Genomic DNA, 24,175 nt, shown 5'->3' with positions numbered 1-24,175 from the left:
GAACAATTTACATACTAAGTCTTAGTTTCATGGTACATTGTGTGTTTACAGTATGTTAATATCTCACAAAGTAATCAACCAAAGAGCATAAGAAATAACCATTTACACAAAAAAGAACCCCATGCACTGTACTCCATGAAGAAATATCAATTAATTGTAACAATGTGTGATAAAACGAGACATAAACAAGACTATACAATTACATCCCAACTGAACAGCAACACTTTTAAGATGTCCATATTGTTTTAAACAAATAGTACTAATGAATGGCCACTGGACATGCAGCTGAATATGTGTACGTTCCCTGAGGAGAGAGCACATTTGACTGGTTTCCTGGACATGATTTCACCCTGGTCCTGGACTCAAAAGCTCTTTCAAACTGGAGGTTCTTTATTGACCGTGCGTTTTAGTCCAGCACAAAGTTTAATCAGCGTGGTAGGAAACCAGGTGTAATATCTATTATCACTAGCATACTGTGCTTTACTCCTCTCCCGACGCGGAGGCTCTCTACTTCTCCTCTCCTTCGCCGCCCTTTGGGGTCTCCTCATGGTGTGGGAGGAGTCTTCAGAGAGTTGGTGGAACCGCCTTGGCTCCCACCCGCAGTCCCCTGGCACACCCACTAACGAACACACAGACGGGAGACATTCAGAGGGATTAACAGAACGAGCAGGTGATTGGAAGTCAGATGGCTGAATGGCACAACGAGGGACGACTCAGAGGCGAAATCTACTTTCGGCGGATGGAGCCTGGTGAGGCCTGGAGTAATATAATGCACTCTGAAGATTGTATTCATAAAAAATAAAAATCCTTGCTTTGTGTGGCCCCCTGTGGTCTTTGTTGCGCTTCTGTCCCCAAATCAGCTGTTACCACACTGTGCCTCTGAAACACACCACACGGTTATCAAAAATAAACGCTGTCGCTGAATTGTCCGTCTTTCAGAGAACTTCCAATTTAGATTGCAGCCTGCTCAGCAACTAGAAAGCGTTGCTCTTTCTTAGCATTTAACCGGCTGAAAAGCAGGTCAGGAGAGGAGAGACAACTGAGAGGCGGATGTAAGGACTGAGCCCAGTTTGAACCGTGGTATAGCAGAGGCACTGCAACCTTGGGTCAAGTAACCTGGGATGTGAATTATTGATGAGAACTGTCTGTGGTCTTCAGGGTCAGTGAGTCGTGCACAAATATGACAAAACACCAACGCATGAAAAAGCCACCAAGACGCGTGTGTGTTTGAGCCCTTCGTGTTCTTCAGCTCAGTAGGAGCACCACAGGCTAATACTTCTAATGGAGAACATTTTGCCAGGAAACATTTCAGAAGGTCCCACACCAGTTCATTTAGTTTGTTAATTTTGTTTCTTTTAAGTTTCAAGAGCAAACACCACAGGGTGCTACACACAAAAACATACGGAAATGTGTAATTAATCAAATGACGGCGCGCTGAACGACCAATTCAAAAGAACATGGAGGGGTTGGGTTATGGATCGGGAAAGCTGTCAGCCATTCTATAATTGCTGCTGCCCTTGAAATACTAAATGTGTTGCTTCAAGACATACAGTGCTACAACCACCAAACATGAGCAATGATCTTTCAAAATATGTTAAAGGAAAATGTTTGAAACTTGTCCAATACATACATTTGTACATATTAAAAAACATGTACTGGATTTCAGAAGGGACTCACTACAAACCGTTCCACAATGGAGCAAAAAACTTTAGAGGGAACTGAACACAATTCAGGGCTTCTGATATGCAGCTACCATAATAGGGAATGACAACCCAGTTACATCACTGTGTGCTACATTCCATTATGGGGGGAAAAATGCATGTGAAGTGAAAAACATTATTTGGCCAATGATGTTATCTTATTTTATGTTTTTACACACCTCAAAAATATATTTTACATTTAAAATTTCTGGTCTGGTTACTCTTCAGTTTTCAGCTTTGATCCTCTCAGATGAATATGAATAGATGTTGTATCAAGATAAATGTTGATCTAAACTATTTTTGGTCTCCACTCTCTGGTAATGAGGATGGAAAAGTACTGTTTTAAATACCTTGGTGTTCTCTTTTCCCACAACCAAAAATGGACGGTTTTGATGACGGCACAAAAACAACTCCATTATAGATTTGCGTTATGTAATCCTTCTCCGAAAGTGTGTTTTATCCAACCAAGAGAAGGGAACTTTGGCTCGCTGTTTCCTCAGTTCTGGCTGTCTACCTACACTCGGGTTACTCATGATTTCATACATAAAACTTTAACAGTCTTTCCTCTTCCGTCTGCGTTTCATGTTGAGTCACACCGAATAAAATGGAGGGATGGACCGACAGATGTCCGGGTAATGAATGGATGGATGGACACACATACCTCGACCAGGGGATGCCAGTGGGCGATGGGCTTCCGGGGGTAGGACAACATTTCGTTCCAGTGGTCTCGGCCCAGGCTCTCTGCTTCGTTGCCCACCCTACATACTCCAATGACCTCATTGTGACCTACACTGTGACCGGGGGCAACACCATCACATCAAAACCTTTTATTGCCATACATTACAGGCACTCACAATTATGTCTTTGACTTGACCACTGACCCTGTGGCCCTCTACACATTAAAACAAACCAAATCAAGGTCCACTTGGTTTTACAGACTGACAGTCCTGTAGATTTGTTTATCCCAGTGTATTCTCTGTTCTTGTTGAAATCATTTTTGTTTGTTTTCGGGCAGGTTATTTCAACTAAAATATTTCCTCTGAACAGCATCAGGGGTCAAACGGTCTGTGCTATGTTCGGTTGTTAAACACATCATCTCTCTCGAGCAGGGCGGGCATCATGCCTTCTGTTTTCCAACTAAAACGTGTTACACTTAGGGAGTATCAGCAATACGTTTCTATAGAACTACTGTACCATACTGTGTCTATAGAGAAATCTTTTTTTGTGTGTATTAAAGACACCATTTAAGCCATGTGCAGAAAGACACCACAAAATGCCATTAGAATGATACCAAATTAAGTGAAAGAAGCTTTACAAAACAGAATGTATTTACCGATCATAGTCCATCACTGCTATAAGGAGGCTGATCTGATCGATGTTCTCTGGAGGAACATCAAACACTATGGCTTCGTTGTAGATTGGATTCAGTGTGTTTCGCTTGGTGGACGTTTTCCTCTTCTTCAGTCTCCGGCCCTCACACATTAAAGACACCTTCACATAGGGATCTGGAGAGAGACGGGACACAGTGCTGGAAAGTGTCCTTATAGGCCTCTGCTCCACAGTAGGGTGCTATGTAGGGGATAGGGTGTCATCTCTCCATAGGGCTCTGGTTAAAGTAGGGTACTATGTAGGGGATAGGGTGTCATCTCTCCATAGGGCTCTGGTTAAAGTAGGGTACTATGTAGGGGATAGGGTGTCATCTCTCCATAGGGCTCTGGTTAAAGTAGGGTACTATGTAGGGAATAGGGTGTCATTTGGTTGACACGACCGTGCTACACACACATATGTTCTGTCACACACACACACACACACATGTTCAGTCACACACACACATATGTTCTGTCACACAAACACACACACACATATGTTCTGTCACACACACACACACACACACACATGTTCAGTCACACACACACATATGTTCTGTCACACACACACATATGTTCTGTCACATACACACACACACACTTGTTCTGTCACATACACACACATAAATATGTCTTCTGCTCAATGGACTGTTATTAAACGACTGGGGGACCGAAACGACAATTCACTTTGATATATCACAGGAGGTTATAGTTCTGTCTGTCCACCATGAATTCAGACAAATATTCCACAACACATTTGACCCCCCCCAGACGCCACATAAATGACCCTTACCCGAAGCTCCAGTGATGTCCATGGCTTTGAGGTTCCTCGCCTTGATCATGGTGATGGTCAGCCTCCCAGCCGTTGGTAGGTAACACAGGGAGAACATGAGATCGCCCAAGTCCACATTGTCCTGCGAAGTAATGAAAACACCCCTTGACATCTTTTATAGTTTTTTTACTGAACGTGTCACGATGTCACTGAACAGCCCTAGTCTTTTCTCTTCCATGGAAAAGACTAGGGCTGGTTCTCACTGAACCGTGTTTCAGTTAACATGTGGAGCCGCTCTCCAATTATCACCTCTGAAAATAGAGCGCCTGTGTGAGTGATGCGTTACTTTGACAACAGCATCACTCACAAGGTTAGTTAACGGCAAACACAGGAGGGCCGTGAGTCTCGCCTCAACTGAGGCATGCACCGCACTTTATGTAACCTTGACAACCCTGTTCAAACAGAACTGCAGGTGTCTGTTTGAGGGACTGTAAGAGCTGGGACTGACACAGAACTTAACAATGTGCTGAATAAGGGAGAATAAACTCAGTGTGTGTGGGCCTGCGTGTGTGTGTGTGTGTGGACCTGTGTGTGTGGACCTGTGTGTGTGGACCTGTGTGTGTGTGTGTGCGCAGGGTGGGGTGGGGGGGGGGCTGTACAGAGCCTGTTATAGCAGATCATTCTCCCTGTGTGAAGGTTCCTGTCGGCAGGCCCTGTGGCACTGTGGGAAGAGCCCTTATTCTGCATCAGTAAGAAAGGTCAGTCCAGCTCTTCACAGAGAACCGCTCATTACCGGGCCTAGCTTGGTAACCTCCTGCCTGGTCAGTGGTCAGTCCCGGTCTTTCTCTCTTCTCTCACACACACACACAGTTTCCAAGAAGAAGAAAACCCTTCTGCCTGGTCTGAGAGCTGTCAACGGTGGCAACTGGCCTTTAATACCCCCTATATAACACTCTATTCTCTATGGAGTGGATTTTGGGGGAACTACTTCACTGATAAAGTAAATGATGTCAAAATATTTAAATACACTGAAATGCAATCAGCTCCATAAAATTGGAACATTTATTTCTGTATGAATCGTGCCCCAAAACCATGACTTCAATGCTTTGAAGTTAATCTTACATTTCAGAGCTTAATGATGCATTAGATTTTGGTTGTAAAAGTGATGTGACGCCAAAACAGGTTTCCAAAAACTGTGCACAGTGTGACGTGTGTGTCGATACCTGTCCCATGTCATCAAAACCACTACCTTTTAAACTTGGCCAACTCAAGGCATGATAGCAGATAATGCAAACTAAAACAACGTGTAACACATCCAGCCTTGGGATGTTTAAAGTCCCAGACTGCGTCTTCAATGCATGTTGACGTGCTGCTTCGTTGACATGCTGCATCCTTCCCCCATGCATTTCCTCAGCGTTTGGCCATTAAGTTTGGGATGACATCGTTAGTCAGCAAACTGAACAGAGCCAGGCGATGTGTTCAGAAAACATCTGACCTCAGTACAGTCTTCCGATCATCATAGTAGAATATGGTACGAACAGCAAGTGTTGTTTAGAAGGGGAGTGAATTTGGTTATTACACAGGTACACTTCCCAAGGAAGTTGTTTTATTAGCTGCGTGAATGTACCAGCACTATAGGGCATCCTGGGTTTCTGAGATGGTTTCCTCAACCAGAGTGCCGGTCAGAGCACCTTTAAGATGCAGAAGGCTCGGAGTGTTGGCCATGTCAGGGCATTTCTTTTCTAGGTCTAGAGCTGGACACTTTTGGGAACTGCGCTTATTTACCACAGTGCAAGGTTGTAAATTTTCACGTCTGTAAACTAAATTTTGCCTCGGAAATTCAGTGCAGTTCGATGGACGCACTCATTCTAGGGCTGGGTTGACTCCAGATGGCTGGTAACAACACATAACCGGAAACAAATTCTCCTGTTTTCCCTTTTGTTCTGGAGTGTCCTGAACCAGTAGCGACCCGTTAACTAGTAATTCAGGCTTGTCACACAAAGTTATCATAACGAACATATCCCTGTGGGGATGGGGTTTCTATTAACCCATTAGTGTCCTACTTTGTTGCCTCCCCCAGGGAACTGTGGTTGTAGACATTATCCAACATTCTAATAAGCTGTAAATGAAAAATTCATGATGTTACTATTAATGGCTCAACTATTAGCTAATTACTTTAATGTTCCATTTCAAAGCATATCTTCAAAACACCTAACAACTGGCAGATCAATGGACGTGGTTGCTAAGGACTTGCGCTGATATTGTATGCATAACAAAGTATCATAAGATCACTCCTCTGTTAGCTTGAACTGTTTCTGACGGGATAATTGGTACCTTGCATATACAGTGGATATAAAACGTCTACACACCCCTGTTAAAATGCCTGGATCTTGTGATGTAAAAGAATGAGACAAGGTTGAATCATATCAGAACTTTCTCCACTTTTAATGTGACCAGATTTGGAGCCCTTTTGCAAAGAAGAGTGGGCAAATATTGCCACGTCAAGACATGCCATGCTAATAGACTCCTACCCAAAAAGACTGAGTGCTGTAATAAAATCAAAAGGTGCTTCAACAAAATATTAGTTTAAGGGTGTGCACATTTATGCAACCAGGTTATTGTGAATTTTTATCTTTGTCTCATTCTTTCACATCACAAGAACAAGGCATTTTAAAAGGTGTGTGTAGACTTTTTATATCCACTGTAGCTTAAACAGTTGTGTCATTGTCAATAACGGCAATCACTTAAGTTGTAATGAAGTGTACTTCCTGAGCCGAAAGGGATGTCAGGTTCATATTCTGATGTTTAAAGTATTCTTTGTGCATACACTACAACATTTCACAGTACAATTCATTGTTCGCTATGTGTTTTTCAGAGAAGGATATTCTTTTTAAAATGGTCAGCTAATAATAATGGCAACAGTGGAAAATATGGACTTGGCATATTCATTCAAGTACCAATAAGTGTTCTATCTGGTTGCTTCTAATGACAGATATAATGCAATCTGGGGTATTAAAATAACATTAGGGTGCTTATACGGCTCTCTGGCCTGTGCCCAAAATCATTACCAATTTAATCAAACAAAGGAGTTGATTCATCCAGGCTATTGACGAGGACGCCAGGCACCACACTGGGGCCTAACTTATGTCATTATCTGGCCAATACTGGCTACAACGACCTGGTCAAACCGTGCCACAGGAGCACATTTCACACCCATACACACACACATATATTTATACTTTCAGCCTCTCTTACAAAAACACTCTGAGAATGACACATACATGCGATTAGGGGTGAAACCATTAGTCCATCCCTCTCAGGCTAAATAATGAAATTACCCACTTCCATCAGCAGACTATAGAATAACAGTTACCTCCATTCTTTGAAGAACTTAAATCAAGTCACTGGTGGAATTATGGTCACTTGTGCTCGTTCAATCAAATTACACTGGAGCTCTAAAGGCCCTCAGTATGGCTGAGAGAGAATGCTGGCAGTCCATCTCGTGTAATTATCCATCTTACATCTTTCCCGCCGGGATCCCCTTCTCTTGCCCCCGTCTTTAAAGGGTCTCTTAATAGACAGACAGTGTGTTGCTACCATGTGAGTAAAGAGAAACAGAAGGAGACAAAGGCTGATGAAATGGCCTTGTAACAGCCGTCGTGCGTAGAACGACGTGTATTAGAGTAAGACAGCCGTTGAGACCCACTGTGGAGAATTATGATTCAACATTTTAAATGGGTTATACTAGCACCTGACGGAATCAAGTTAGCCTAACAAATCAGTATTACCCGGCAAGGAAATACTCATATTTGTCTGCTTATTAGTCATGGATTTGAGGATATTTAGTTGTCAACTTCTGAGTCATATTCTCAAGACTCTGGTAGAATGGTAATCAAACGTTGGAAGTGCTGATCTTTAGAGGTCAGAGACCTATTTTCTCTGTAGTTGGCTAATAGTGTATTCTTTTTTCTGGGAGTAGATCAGCCATGAACCAGCAGTCATTATCTATTTCTAATTCAGCTTTATTAGCATAATTACAACTCAATTTTTTATGCATACCTACAGTAGACCCCATACACTCCTACCTCACACAGACACACACACACACATACAAACCCAAAACTGCCTGACCACAGTACCACAGTCTGTAGTAGGCACTGGCACCCTGAACCTGGAGCAAATGTATTAGGCTGTGAATCGATGGTATGCCAGACTCAAGGGGGAACATGAGTCTGCATGAATTAGTCTGTATCTTAGATCCCTTGGCCATCACAGGCCTGCAGAGCAGCATTCTTCCCCATTAATAAATCCATTAATGAGGAGGAACATTAATGGTTTAAACAGGAAGAACATATTGAAGCATAAACGTTGTTTTCTGATTGACATTTTTGTCTTCTCTCTTTCTTTCACACTGGGATGAATGGATTGCCCTTTATGGATGTTTACTCCTCAATGAATTATAGATCACCCTAAAATACGAACAAAAATGTCAAGTTGCAACATTGGCATCAGCCTAAATAATGCTTTAAATTGTCTCATTAATACCCTAGTGTGTCTAATTTCAATGCATTTTCATAGGACATAGCAGTAAACGCCAAGTTCAATGTAATTAATAATACTTTTTTAAACTGTCTAACTACAAAGGTCATGGAAATGAAATTGCTCATGACCATCTAAAAACAATTCCATAAGTATATATCAATATACAACTCTGGAGAAAAAAAATCTTTCCTTTCCAAAGAAGTCAAAAAGAAAGGTTCTGAGTGAGGAACAGAAGGGTTAAAATTAAGAGACCACTGCAAATTGAACGCTTCTGTTCCTCATTCAAAACTTTCCTTTTCAACTATTTTGGAAAGGAAAGAAAAAGGTGCAGTGGTCTCTTAATTTTTTCCAGAGCTGCATATAAATATGAAATATATACAGTTGCTCTCAAAGGTTTTCACCCCATTGGACTTCGCCAGATTATATAATTTTACAACATGAAATACATAGATTTAATACTTATTCAATCAATTATTTGTCAGTATTTGTAATACATTTTCAATTTTTTTATTTGTAGATTTAATTTTGGACTTTGAAATTATGGACTTCATTTGGTGATCAGCGGGAAAAAAAACAAAAACATATTTCCATCCATGTTGTAACACAATAAGATATGGAAAAGTCCAAGGCGGGTGAATACTTTTGAGAGCCACTGTACTTGATGTTGATTCTTGTTGTTGTAAACCAGTTCTCCGTTAAATGCCTCAGGTTTCTAATGTCTGTTTAAGTCATGCAGTTCAAAAGGCCCTAGCAATAGGAGAGGGAACAAGGTTGAGCCGCAGGCCGATTTTGACGGCGTCAATGGTCAAGGAGACAGTAAAAACTACATAAATAGACCCCAAATGGACCACAACTAAATAGATTCATTTTTTGAAGATAACAATAATGTCATATCTTTATTACATCGACAAACAATCACAAAATGTCTCTTATTTTTGGGAATATTTGGGAATAGATTCACTCCTGTTACCTACACCTGCTATAAGACTTTCTGCTTCAGTGATTGTGGATCTGTATAGAAGGTCTATTATACTAGATCATTTAACACACTCTTAACATTAACCAAGTCCTACTTATGTCCCACTTTGACTCACATCAATGCTATTGACTAGGGTTGCAGGGACACAGATTATAATGTTCTTTAAAATCTTTGTTATAACAGACTGACAAGAGGCCATTTGTCTTCTATTAAGTTCTACAATAGGTTATTTAAGCTGGGTTTAATTAAAGAGAGTATTTCACAGGAATGGGTCCCTCTTATCTATGTTCTTTATCTTTCTGACAGGATAAGCTGCCGATGATCCTAGCCTATTGTCTAACAACCCTCATAAAGGTGGATTAGGGACCGCCTTAAAAGCTTGTAGGAACTAAGTAAACGTTTTTGAGCCAGGGCACTTGTCTGGATCTCTGTATCACACTGTCTGTTGAAGGTGTACTCCCATCAGCCATAACATTATGACCACCTGACTAATATTGTGGAGGTCCCCCTTTTGCCGCCAAAACAGCCCTGACCTGTCGAGCCATGGACTCCACTAGACCTCTGAAGGTGTGCTGTGGTATCTGGCACCAGGACGTTAGCAGCAGATCCTTTAAGTCCTGTATGTTGCAAGGTGGGGCCTCCATGGATCGGACTTGTTTGTCCAGCACATCCCACAGATGCTCAATTGGAATTTGGAGGCCAAGTCAACACCTTGAACTTGTTGTTATGTTCCTCAAACCATTCCTGAACCATTTTGGCTTTGTGTCATGGCACATTATCCTGCTGAAAGAGGCCAATTCCATCCGAGAATACCATTGTCATGAAAGGGTGCACATGGTATGCAAAAATACTCAGTTAGGAGGTACGTTTCAAAGTAACATCCACATCAATGGCAGGACCCAAGGTTTCCCAATAGAACATTGCCCAAAGCATCACACCACCTCCAGCAGCTTGCCTCCTTCCCGTAGTGCATCCTGGTTCCATGTGTTCTCCAGGTAAGCGACACACACGCACCCGGCCATCCACGTGATGAAAAAGGAAACGTGATTCATCAAACCAAGCCACCTTCTTCCATTGCTCCGTGGTCCAGTTCTGATGCTCACGTGCCCAGTGTAGGCGCTTTTCGGGACAGGGGTCGGCATGGGCACCCTGACGGGTGAGCGGCCACACAGCCCGATAGGCAACAAAATGCGATGCGCTGTGTGTCCTGACACCGTTCTATCAGTACCAGCAGTAACCTTTTCAGCAATTTGAGCTACAGAAGCTCATCTGTTGGATTGGACCACATGGGCCAGCCTTCGCTCCCCACGTGCATCAAGGAGCCTTGGGGTACTTCCTGCCTAATATATCCCACCCACTGACAGGTGCCATGATGACGAGATTATCTGTGTTATTCACTTCAAGTGTATACTGTGAAAATAAGCTTAAACGTGTCACTAACATGTTACATTACTTGCAATTAAATATCATCTAAGAAATAGACATTGGATTACATTTTCAGCCAGTATTCTTCAGCTCCTTACTCATGCAATTCGACAATGTATTCATGGAGAGTAAGTACTTTAATGTCAGATGTTATGCCAGTTTACAGATTGTATGTAGTTATGGCATTTCTGAAACCTATACTTAGCCCTGAGGTATGATTTATGCATGGACTAGTGGTTTGACTTGTGATGTCCCATGCTCTGGCTCCCAGGGGAGGTGGCCCAGTTCTGGGGATGTGAGTTGCTGTGTGTGGTCATGTGTTTGTGTGTGCTTCGAGGAAGATCCAGGTCACATCCTCTCACTCACCCATGACTCCCCCAGTCATCTCACCTATGACTCCCCTGTCAGCTCACCCATGACTCCCCTGTCAGCTCACCCATGACTCCCCCAGTCATCTCACCTATGACTCCCCAGTCATCTCACCCATGACTCCCCAGTCAGCTAAACAATATCTCCATACTCAGCAAACCCATGACTCCCCATTTAGCTTACCAATGACTCCATAGTCAGCTTACCCATGATACCCTAGTCAGTTAACTCATGACTCCTCTAATACTACAGTAATAGTTCCAAAAATGCACACATTAATTTAATTCTGTGGGACCACGTACAATACATAAATATTGCTCACAACTTATTCAGAACATTTTCAATGACGCAAAGTACCAGGTATAAAATGATTCTTTGTTTAAGCCTATTAACACTTCTGATTAACTTAAACCCTATGTGGGTGAATGTATATGTTCATAAAAATACTAATGAACATAGCCAGCAAAACAGGTAGTAGATTTAGTTTATCTGAACTTTAGACTGGCACTGTATATGTATAATTGAGACATAACTGAGACTACAGTTCTCTCTTGAGATGGCAGACAATCTACAATCTGTAAATTACATAGTAAGCCATATTTTAACAATGAGTCTCCAATGAGACTGTAGATTTCTTGTTAGACAATACATTGACTACCAATTCAGACTCCACAGCCTTTCTGACATGTCAGTCAGGGTCCAGTGAGTTTCATTTGGACAGGGAAAACCTCTCTATTGTGATAAATGTGAATAATGTGAAAAGCACCAGACTGATGCCCTCATGTCAAGTCAACATATTTTCTGCGAACAAAGATGTAGCTCACTACCCCATGTATTTCCTGGTGTGATTGTTTATAATTTAACCCATCTAAGTATATTTTTATGTTTGCCATTAGGGGTGTTTCTGAGGGGACAGCAATCTGGTATCATCCCTTGTCTTGATGTTACATGGCCTTTTAACATTTTGATTGTTTCAGTCGTTTTTGAGAGCCCTGAGGGATGGACAGGGTTGGTTCCGGTATGCTGGGTTTAGACAGGCAGTCCAAGTCAAATATTGTTTGAACGTACCTTTATAACTGGCCCGGGACATCGGTTAGTGAGTAAGAAAGTATGACCCATTTCATAGAATGAAATGAGCAAACTAAACAAATGGAGCTCATCACAGACCTTGTTTACTTGTATCACTGCACATCCTGCAAAACACGTGCAGATGTTGACCATTTCTTTTTATGACGGTTAATTTCTCCGTCTGTTGGCACGGTTTACAAATTGAATCATTACTCTGTGATTAGCCTGGATTAAATTCAGGAACTATATATGCCCAAATAGTATACTATTTCATAAATGTTTTTGCTCATTAGCAGAATGTCGATGTTGCTGTATATTATCAATATTGTTCTGAATGCTCAAAATCTCTGAATGAGATTTGAATGCTCAAAAATTTACATAAGAAAATAGTTATTGGAATGAAATTACAGAGCAAGCAGTAAAGCTTCTATGACTAAATCACCTAAAAACATAAAAAAATCATGGTTTATTTTGTCTGCGCTTTGCCTACACTTTGAGAGAAATTAAGAAGTAAACTCACCGAGGTAACGTATTGGATATCCCTACAAAGTTTAGTCTCTCTGGGGAAGTCCGGTAGGTCCAGAAAGTTATCCACCACCACCTGGCCAATGATGTCATGACGGGAGAAGCGGTCAAAGTCGTAGACGCTAAAGTGTAGTTTGCGCATTGGCAGCTCAGCATAGGCCACTGGGAAAAGGAAGACCTCGTCGAACACAGGGTTTAGAGTCTTGCGATGCACCTTGGTTTGGTGCTTGGTCTTGCGGTCAGGGAGCAGGTAGATCTTTACATAAGGATCAGAGGTCCCAGTAAAGTCCTTGGCCGGTAAGTCCTGTGCCTTGTGGATCTTGACGATGAGCTGCTCCAGGTCACAGTCGAACTTGAGGACAAAGTGTATCCGGCCACAGCTGCGTGCCCTCCGGCCCTCGTCCGCGTCCACTGAGCGCTGCTTGTACAGCTCAGGTTTGATCCGCCCCAGCGTGGCCACAGACTCCTGCCTCTGGAACTGGCTCAAGTTGAAGTCTGGGTTGGACAGGTTCAGCTGGCGGCGGATGGAGTTATGCCTGCGGAGGGTGGAGAAACCAGTTATCATTAGGTGAAGACACCACCCGCTAGGGGAATCGCCTCGCGGGTTTCCCCGTGCCGTGAGACTGACCGGACAGAGGAGGTGGGCTCGGTGATCTGACGCTGCACGCGGGTGATGTGGCGTATGTGGTTGTCCTTGACCTTGGACTGGGCCTCCAGGGGTATGTCCGGGGACGTGTGGCTGATCTTCATGGCTGACTCCTGGACCGACGGTCCTGAGGACTCCTTGACACAGTCCTCGCTGCACTCATTCTCCACCCCGTCCACCTCCGTCAGAACGGGCTGCTGGTCCCCCTGGCCGTCCTTCAGACTGTCGGGGAGGCCGCGGTCTCGCCACGGCAACCAGCACAGCTTCCATGACACGAAGAGGGAGACCCCAAAAAGGGCCAAACCGCATGTCATCACCACCAGCGACAGCAGGCTGACCGACACATCTGGGCAGCCGGGGAGAGAGAGGGAGGGAGTCAGGAGACAAAAAAAACCAGAACAAAAAACACGTGTCTGTTATTGACATTCAACGGACATTTTGACGGACAGTGTACTCTGGGTTTTTAAGACAATGCCTATAATTGTATCCATTAGCGATATCTATTAGCAAAGGAAGAGAAACAGGTTGTACCGGGATACAGGGTACTGTTCAGTCCACATGAACTCATTAGTAAGTGCTCCCCTCTGAAATGCTTCTTACAGACAGTACAAGGGAAGTAGCTAGTGTTTAAGGCAGTCTGTCGTTTTCCTCCAGAATATGTTCAGTTTCTCAGTAAGAGCATCCCACTATCTGATGAATGAGTGCACCCTGTGACAACGTTTCCTCCCCCCTCCCCAATCACTGGGAATCAGGCCGTACAGACTGAGAGGGCTTGTGGTCTACAGTGGTTATGCACCTATTAGTGTCACGCCACTACAGTAGCACATAGTTTCCCATCATCCACCAAGAGTTTCTGGAGCTGTCCTCTTTCAACCTTACTTTTCTGTCGTTATCTAGAGCAGGGGGGAACTGTGTTATTCCACCAACCTAGTGTTGCAACATTCCAGGAACCCACAAACCACGATTGGAGGATTCCCGGAATTGGGAGGTGAATAAGAAGGAAGTCCAGACTTTTCCAACCCAGATGTCTTAAAAACATCTACTCAAGCCATTATGTCCTGTTTGGGCTTTGCCCAATGATTCCTTTGGATCCATTGGCTTGTTGGGCTGGCCCAGATACTGCAGGAGACCAGCTGGGGCTTCTGCATTAAGCCACAGAAATAGATGGCATGCCCAGACATTGTGTGATTGAATATGAGTGGTAACACAGTTACTGAGCATTCTGGTTATACAATATATTGCTCTATTGACAATCATTGGTGAATCCCAATTTGTCTGTTCTGGAAAGAAAAACAAGAAGAAATCAAAGGCTCCACGGGGAGTTTAACAAGCTGGATTTTCTTGCACATGATCATTAAAAGTATGAGATGGACATGAGTGCCCATATGTTGTCCATTCAAACTCCTTTCCCCCTGTGACAACTATTCTTCCTGTCCCAAAACTGACAGGTTGCAATCAACATAATGAGCGGTAAATACCATTGCCTCTAATTAAATCTCAAGCCCAGTAAAATAACAACAGGTCACAGACAGGGCTAAAGATGAAACTTTCTCAAAACAACACTGTTAATTAGTGACTGACTTAATCACTTTAATTATAAATATTGTATTAATCAACCACCCAGAAACCATGCAGCAAAGCAACGGGTTCTGCTGTCATATGAAAAGTCTACAGCCTCCATCAGTGTCACTGTGATCTTCTCTATTCAAACAAACAATGGCAGGCAAGAGCAAGTGAAATCCATTAGTCAGTTCCTGGTTGCTAAAATTCTACACAGTTCACTCAATTTCGGTTCAGGTGAGAAAACAAGCACAGTAGGGAATCACTTTGACATCTAAATCGCATTTCCGTATTCGACATAGCTTTTACAGTTTTGTAAGCCAGTCGACCAACAGTGAGAGTCAATTTAGCAAGTGCACTGTGAGGGGAAAGTTGGTTTAAATATAAACTGTTGTTGCTGCAATTCACCCTGCATCCACATGGAACCAGATTCAAGGCACATTTGTAAGGCAAACAGCTTCAGTAAAATGACACATTTGCTCAACAAAAATGACACTATTTAAAAACACAATGAACTGGGATTGGAGGGTACATTTGTTCAACACAAATGAATGGATGATGTTTCAAGGTGCAATGTACTGTACATTAAATCCACTTCTATTTAATTTGTTTGTGCTGAAACAGTGCGTTCAAATTGTTTGAAATTATATTTGCATTGTTATATATTATTGGATATTGCAATACGAACAGGCCCATATATATTCCTGGTGTTTTGTAGGTGACAAAGTGCACAAATTAAACAGCTTTGCCGTGGTTGTGTTTGCTCATATTGTGAATTAGAGGACAAATTATGGTGTGACAATGTGCAGTGGCCTTGATAGGGACCATATAAATTAATTGGACCTCTATCTCTGAAATTCCACAGTGCAAGCAAAATAAGCCTGTTCAAACAGACAATGACATCAATGTATGTAAACACCTTTTAAAAAAGAAGCCGCAGCCCATGAACATCCATACGAATGCCTGTCAAACAAAGTGTTGGAAAATAACTTAGTTATAGAAACACAAGGGATGTCCAACAAGCCCATATAATTGTAGGTATGTGGTTGGGTTTCCACGTACTCTTAGCCATAGAGTATTTATTTTCAAACAGCGTTAATGTGAAATGTAACTGCTCTGTCTGGAAAGTGTTTATATCTCTATATGTTTCCTCACTTTTGAAGTAAAGAAAACTACTCAACTTAATTTCATAGGGACTAGTGGTGACAGTGCTTAACTCCCCTCTTTAATCAGACATTTGCATGAAAACTAACAAACGAGGTGCTGTTAGCCAAGGTTGTCCGATGATCAAAAAGAGAGCAAAACAATCGGAGTTGAAAGATGGATTTTAAGACAGCCTCCAGAGATTATGACCATACACTTGAAAATATATCTCCCAAGTGATATCCCAACTAAAGTAAAACACAACCACTTAAGGATAAAAAATTGGTTATGGGAAAAATAATGTTATAATAATATTAATATTAATAATATACACAACTGCAAACTGCAAGAGGTAATTTGTCTCAAAGCTCTTATTAAGGAACAATAAGAGCACAGTGCAACGAAACAGTGCAATAACGACATGGACCTTAAGTGAATTACATTTTAAATTCAGTGAAAAGAACACTGGAGATTCTACGAGCCATCATATAATCTCAGCTTAATGCTTTGTGCACTTTCATGCACCAAAACCATGTATAGGATGTGAAGAGTTAACATCATGCTCCTCGTTAGCCTCCCTTCAGTATGAAGATGTGTTTTGTTTGACAACCCAGTCATATATGTGGCTAACACACCATCGTCAGCTTTATTCAATCAAAATGGTTCTCTTACTGTCAGCCATGAACATAAGCATTATCCTAAGTATGCATAATGTATGACGAGCTAAAGGTGCATTCGTCCCCTTTAGTCAATATATAGTAGAGGCTCCTTTGGCAACAATTACAGCCCCATGAGTCTATTTGGATAGGTCTTTGACAGTTTTGAACATCTGGACACAGCAACTTTTGTCAACTTGTCTCTGCAAAATTGCTCAAGCTCCTTCAAGTTGGATGGGGACCTTTGGTGAACAGCAATTTCTCATTTCTTTCCACATATTCTCAATTGGATCGAGGCACAGGCTTTGCCAGGGCCCCTCCAGAACATTCACATTTTGCACAAATCTTCCAGGATTTGTCTGCACTTTCCTTCATCCGTTTTGTCCTCCATCTTCTCAAGCATTCCAGGCCTTGACGCAGAGAAGCATCCTCGTAGCATGATGCTGCCCACACCATGCTTCATGGTGGGGGTCGAGTTCTCAGGATGATATGAGGTATAAGGCTTGCAGCAAACACAGTGTTAGAGTTGAGGCCCAAATCTATTTTGGTCTCATCAGAACATAGATTATTTTTCCACTTTGTCCCAGAGTCTCCCACATGCCTTCTGGCAAACTCTAGCTGAGATTTAATATGAGTTGTTTTCGTTTTCCCCCCACTATCCTTTAAAGGCCATTTTTGTGAAGCATCCAGGTTTCTGTTTCACTATGCACAGCCTCCCAGCTCAGCTGTGGAAAACTGTAACTCCTTTAGATTTGCCATAGTCCTCTTGGTGGCTTCTCTGACTAGTGTCATTCTCGCCCCGAGACTCAGTTTTGGTGGACGACCTGCTCTACGCAGATTTACAGTGGTGCAATATTCTCTCCATTTCTTAATAATGGACTTTATACTGTGTTCCAGAGTATATTCAGGGCCTTGGAAATGATGTTATATACTGTACTACCCCTCAACGGTGCTTTATCCTTTGTCTTCATGATGTAGATATTGTTAGGAATTGTACTTTGCAACTGTGAGACCTTCCAGAGACAGGTGTATTTAACCTGAACTCATGTGAAACACCTGGAATGCACACAGGTGGACTCCATCTAAGTTATGATATGACTTTAAAGATAACTGGTTACACCATAGCTCATTCAGGGACGGCATAGCAAGGGGGGAACAGTTTCATGAAATTAAGATTTTTTTGTGTTGATCAGAGGCCAAAACCCCAAATTAAATCTATTTGATTTCCATTGTATTGTAACACGATAAAATGTGGAAAAAGTCCAAGAGGATTAATATTTTAGAGCATATGGAATCTGAAATTGGGGGAGCTGAATGGTAATCGGTCTCTGACCTTTCATCTTCTTCCACACATTTCTCATTCTATTTCTATTTTCTCATTCTATGTTTTTATTTAGTTGTTATTGTATTTCTATTTTTCTATGTTTTACCAATCGTTTTCTCTGTAATGGAAGTTCTGGTGCTCTCAGTGGAATAACCTCTGTGTAAATGTAACAATCTGCTGATGACGGATAATTCAAGTTCTTGTGCTGCTGTTTAGACATGGATGTAGGGTGTTATCTCACAAAAGAACCGAAGAGTTTATCCAAGAGCTGGAGCGCGAATATTGAGATACAGGGGTGGTTCAGTAAACCGTTCTGGGAACTGTAATTCAATGAGGATGAATATTAAATGCATGTACAGACATGGCATACATGTCCCCCTGGAGACGGGCGGGTAAGACATTGACATGCAGACATTATCTCACGAAGCGTTCATCCTAGCTCTGGAGTTAGGGTTGGAAAGTCCCCCTGGAGGGTGGTTAGAGAATTGTAACAATCTGACAGTTTTTTTTTTATTCTATTGCATATTTATATTTTTCTTTTCATTGTAAAGCACACTGAATTGCTTCTATGTTTGAACTGTGCTACATAAATAAACTTGCTTGCTTGCACTCAAACCTAAATTCCAAAAACCTTTGTTGCCTGTGTTTTTTCAGAACCTGGTTTAAATCTAGGGTAGTGAATTCAGATGGAAAACATCTGCGTTTAGTCACACTTCCCTTATGGATTCTTCAGCTAACCTCACAGGATTTTACTGGGTTTAGGTCAAGGGACGAGAAGGGGCACTGGATACATGTTTGTATGGATCTGGAGGAATACTGGAGGTAGAAAGACTTTGGTCTAAAATCTCCTGGTACTTGACAGAGTCCCAGACGCATTGTATTCTAACAAGGCGTCTGGAAATAAAACATAATAATCCTCCTTATTTTAGCCAGTTTGAACACAGATCCAATTTACTTTAGTGGGAGCAACGACATTGGAGGGAATATTTTTTCAGGTGTGTGCCATTTGGTTACTGGGATTGCCTAAACTATGAAGGGGTCATATCAGCTCCAAAACAGCTTCAGATTCTCTGAATCAATCCAGAAGATTTTCATAAAAGATTAATAAAGAAATTGAAAGGTCCATGGAAAATCCGCAAAAGACAGCAGCAGAGGAAAACACCAGCTGAAGTCACTCAGGGCAGGGCTTCCCAACCCTGTTCCTGGAGATCTACTGTCCTGTAGGTTCTCTTCAACTCTAATTTAGCACACCTGATTCTAATAATTAGCTGGATGCTTAACCGGGTTAGTCACAAATGAGGTGGAAGAGAAAACCTACAGGACAGTAGATGGAACAGGAGATGGAACAGGAACAGGATTGGGCAGTCCTGCTTTAGATAATCACAGAAATAATGTTGGATAATCACAGAAATAACATACTGTAGGCAAGGGATAATCAAATTGTGTTTGGTGAGTTGGCATGATGCGTTGGCAGAATGCCAACAACCACTAAAGTAGTTAGAAGGTTTACTAGATAGCTACAGTAGTTGCCTCGGTAACCAAATAAACAGACTCATGCAATTGAATTAGTAGTGTGTTATCCAGATATTATGCATCACCCAAGGATGACATTTCTAGACAATCAGTACAAAGTGTTCAATGATGTCACAGAATAGCAATAGAGACAGGAGTACCACTGTGCTGTGAATGATCATGTGGGACCACAACCGACACCAAGCCCGTGGCTCTGCGAGTAGCAGTGCCAAATGCCTAAGCCGTGCTGGAGACTATAACGCGGGGATGGATGATTGTCTTTGTTGACACTCAGCGTTAAGGAGATTAGGCCATGCCCCTATGATACACTAGGGTCTTGTCCTGGGGGTGTATCTGTTCATCAAGCTGCCTAACATTACAGAACCAGGGGCTGGTTTTTGTGAACTCTTTTGAGGCAATGTACATGACAACAATGTACTGACACCAATGTCAACAAAAAGAATGGCAGCATTAGCGGTAAAGAGTTGGAAGACAAACAAAGGGATGAACTCCATTAACCAGGGGACGACACCACAGTTTGGATGGCAGTTTGAATAATTCTACCAGCTTGAGTGGAATGATATGAAAATGTTTTCCTCTCTCAAGGAGCCCTCTGGTTTGACCTGCACGTGTTTTCTCTCACACTAGGCTGCTGCCTCCAGGCCTACCAGGGGCTAACCCTCTAAACTGTCTGGTACCGGGGACCTCAGATCGGGAGATGTGCCTCATTCTGTTGAAGGCAGGGATTTCAGAACTGTTTGAAATCGCCATAGTTCCGTACTGTTTGATCATAGGAGCCGTGATCGCCACATCCACACCACGTGCACATCCACACCACGTGCACATCCACAACACAGACAGTTTCAGATCTAGTTTAACTTAAGGCAAAATATTCAGCCAATAAATTGCCCTCGGGGGATCATGCCACCACTGGGGTCTTGTTACAGAAGGCTTTGACAGCATACAGGCTTGCAGGCCCATTGTGTTTGTATTGGTTTACTACTCATCCATAGAGAGGGCAAGACCAAACTCTAGCCTTTCATTAAAACCCTGTCTAGTCCCTCCAGAGAAACATTCACTGACATGGTTCAATAAACCCACAGCAGCCACGCTGACAACACTGTGTCATGAAGGCACCATCGGAAAGGGGAAGTGTCCTTTTTAAACAGGGATTGAGACACTCGGGTAAAACCCAGGCATCCCTGATGGACCCATACAACAGATTTATGGCTATCCCCCTAGACGTTCTGTGCTGCAGACTACTGGATCCACTGAAAAGCTACCGGATCCAGACAATGCTATCATCACGGGATACAGCTGCACTGGACCCAGGGCCAGTGGTTAAGAGGCCTCGTTCAGAAACACAAAAAAAGTGTGAGGAACACTGACAAAAAAATGTCCTTCATCCCTCGAAAGAGACTCTTCCTGTCTTTTGCCATAATGGATTCCAGCTAGCATGCTACGAATCGTTGATTACATACTCAGAGAATATCTAAACTGTCACTTGCAGTTTCTATGCATATGTTTTTAAGACATGCCGTAGCCTGTAAGTATTTCAACAGTTTATGTAGATAGATGCCACTTGGTTTCCACAGACTCCCATTTATGATTGTCCAGACCTGAGGAGATTTTACTCAAGTGGGCCTTACCATAACCAGAGCATCAAATGTCATAATTGTCCTATATTATTCAGACATGGGTGGGTCAAAACTAGTTACCACCATTTCCTGAGTGGGTGTTATCATTAGGCTTCTACCTTGCTTATGTGGAGCAGCATGCAGTAAATGGGTCATAGAGCCTTTCGGGAAGAGATCTGTTAGCAGAACTTCCGTAGGATCATGCATGTTTAATGGCATTTGTAACATGTTTAAATGCATATGTCAAGCCCAGCAGCTATTATTGAACTTACTGTAACAAAAGGTCTCACAGCACGTTGGTTTGTGACTGGATAATAGTGTAGTTTTGACAAAACTATATTTTTCACTCAAATGTAGTTTGGTCAATGTATTTTAATAAATAATAAATTAACAAATCATATAAATATTTTTAATACAAAATTTCAAATGATGTAGGGTGCTTCTGCTACTGGAAGGTTATGGCAGCTAGTGAGCATTTTTTCCCCCCCATGCAATCTGATATCTTCAAAGCATTGTTCCTTTAGGCTATAGTGAATGGGTGGGGCACCTATTTTCTACAGTCTATAAAACACATATGCACACGCACACACACACACACACACACAAAGATACATTATATTGTGCTACTTCAGACAAATTGGTGAACACGTGCAGACTCAAGTATGTTTTTTGAATCGAAATTCACTATTCAGTGCTATTGAGACCATACTCAACAAGTTCCTAAAGCTTCTAAATTACGACAAAAGTATTTTTACAAATGCTTTCAAAAAACAAACCGTTGCAATAGTTACCCTATTATTAATAATGTAGCCAATAGCTTACATATTCGTACATTTTGAAATCTAAGTTTCAGTTTAAAATCTAACCATACAAACGAAAATGTATATGTTTGTCATTATCTTTATATTAGTTCCAGCATTCCATAACATACCTGAGTCTGAGTATCTCGGACGGGCAAGATCTCGAAAATAGTATATGAAATTAACACAGTTGTCATTTTGCACTTCGCCCCTAGAACAGAGATCCGAGAGCAGTTCCAGAGCATTTCGACAAATCTCGTCCTCTCTGTCTCCAGGCATTTCCCACCAGCATCCTTCTGAATGGAGGGGCTCTCCAGCAGCTCCACACCACTCCTAACGCCTATCTACGATCCGATCTCGTTGCCTGGCGCATCCAGTCATACTCCCAAAGAGCACTTTAAATCAGAATGAAGCAACGCGAAAATGGAGAAAACCTTTATCCAGCGAAGTTTTCTTCTGAGGGATTACTTTGGTTATACTAAAAAGGGAAGAAATATACTGAAGATGTTTAAAATATTACAATTAAATTTGCAATTAGCTGTGTCCGATATACACTGTCTACTATCTGTGGTGCTGAATTTCTGAGCTGCGCTTGTCAAGGTCTTGAATGAAAGGGGGCGACAGCGGCGGCGCTCGAGTATTTGTCAATGCACATTCACAGGAATCTCCGGTCTGCCTAACCACCCCCACTATTGTTCACGCATTACAGAGCGTCCTTTAAATTGTGGAAGAGTCAGGATTTCAACAAGCCACAAAACTACAGGCATTATCGAGCTTTCTACGTTTGTTATTATTCAATGCTCAATCGTAGATAACCAGTGTGAAGTCTCGTAAATCTATGCATTATTTCATTTCACTGTTTTTGTTTTTAAAGCACTCCGGTATAAATTACTACCAAACACTACTTCTCTGCTGACGTACAGAAGCACAAACTATCAAACACCGTCTCTGGGATCGTTAACTTTAGAGATACCTGCAATATCGACGGAGTTAAGTAGAAAATCTTTTAGGTTTTCTCTACCTCACATTTCGAATAAATTCCAAGATAATTTTTAATTGAATGAACTGGTGTCTCTAGCGCAATTTAAAAGGAATGAGAGGAATATTTCCATGAAGAATGTGTTTGTATCTTATGTGTTCATGTTTTAACTTGAAGTGTGATCCCCATACTATCTATTGTTTAATATTCATGTTGATGCAGGGCTCTCCCATGCTAAAATAAAGGGTTACTTTCCACATTAGGTCAAGTCCGTTGATTAGCCAGACCCTTTTCAATCTTTTTGTTAGTGCACACCATTCTAACATATTCTGTAACCGTCAAGCTATTCACTTTATAATTTGCTAAGATGGAGGATTTGCCTTATGGTTTCTTATTTTGATTCCAATCTACAAAAAAATAAGTAGCTTGAGTTGGCTTGTGTTTGAAGCCCATAGACAATGACCTCTCAATTTCCTTTGGATAAAATTATTGTCAAAGGAGCATTTAATAGTGGGGGACCCTTAAGTCGTTTTTATCATGTTTGAGAGATTTGTAGGTATGTGAGATTTGTTTCACACATAATTGGCCAAGAGTGCTGGAATGGGATTTGCACACAAAACACTCTTATACGTCAGAGAGTAATCTAAAATTGTGAATCGTCAGACCACAGGACAGTTTTCCACTTTGCTTCAGTCCATCTAAAAAGAACTGAGGCCCACAGAAGGTGCTGGCGTTTCTGGATGTTATGTATGGTTTCTTCTTTGCATAGAGTTTCCACTTGTATTTGTGGATGTTGAGACGTAGTGTGTTCACAGACAGTGGTTTTCTGAAGTTTTCCTTAGCCCATGCATTGATGGCCACTACAGAATCGTGTCTGTATTTTATGCATTGCTGCTTGAGGGCCCGAAGATCACGGGGGGCATGATGGGTGTTGATGTTTCTAGAATAACTATTATTTTCATAGGGAGGTGGTGTATATGTTCACAATGCAGGCTGGTACTTGTGGTATTTTATGAACAGATTAATAAAGAGGAAGTTGATAGTTCTGGATTCTACCGCAAAATTCAAAACACTTAGATTGTGTTGAGGAGATGAGGAGAATATATCATTGCTAACAATAGTTAGTTAATTATTATGTAGGTTATGTGAAATTTTCCTTATAAATTATAAA

The 24,175-nt window shown here is 41.8% G+C and overlaps 1 protein-coding gene across 1 annotated transcript; it reads right to left on the bottom strand.

The window, feature by feature from the left end:
* syt9b (synaptotagmin IXb) lies at positions 1–22,625 on the bottom strand. Its single transcript, XM_010883527.3, has 7 exons — positions 22,157–22,625; positions 13,376–13,739; positions 12,743–13,283; positions 3,861–3,981; positions 3,034–3,205; positions 2,362–2,491; positions 1–619 (listed from the first exon to the last, which is right to left on the bottom strand). Exons 1-7 carry the CDS (start codon positions 22,302–22,304, stop codon positions 545–547), a joined length of 1,551 nt encoding a protein of 516 aa, XP_010881829.1. The 5' UTR covers positions 22,305–22,625; the 3' UTR covers positions 1–544.
* Positions 22,626–24,175: the final 1,550 nt, after the last annotated feature.

Source organism: Esox lucius, chromosome 19, assembly GCF_011004845.1.
Source record: "Esox lucius isolate fEsoLuc1 chromosome 19, fEsoLuc1.pri, whole genome shotgun sequence".
Classification (NCBI taxonomy): domain Eukaryota; kingdom Metazoa; phylum Chordata; class Actinopteri; order Esociformes; family Esocidae; genus Esox; species Esox lucius.
The sequence above is the reverse complement of the archived record's forward strand: the minus strand, read 5'-3'. Positions and strand labels throughout refer to the sequence as shown.

Coding starts and splice junctions, on each gene's coding strand:
- syt9b (XM_010883527.3), bottom strand. CDS start 22,304: ATGCCTGGAGACAGAGAGGACGAGATTTGTCGAAATGCTCTGGAACTG. Junction 13,740..22,156: donor TCCGAGATACTCAGACTCAG/GTATGTTATGGA, acceptor CCGGCTGCCCAG/ATGTGTCGGTCAGCCTGCTG. Junction 620..2,361: donor ACTGGCATCCCCTGGTCGAG/GTATGTGTGTCC, acceptor TGTGTTCGTTAG/TGGGTGTGCCAGGGGACTGC.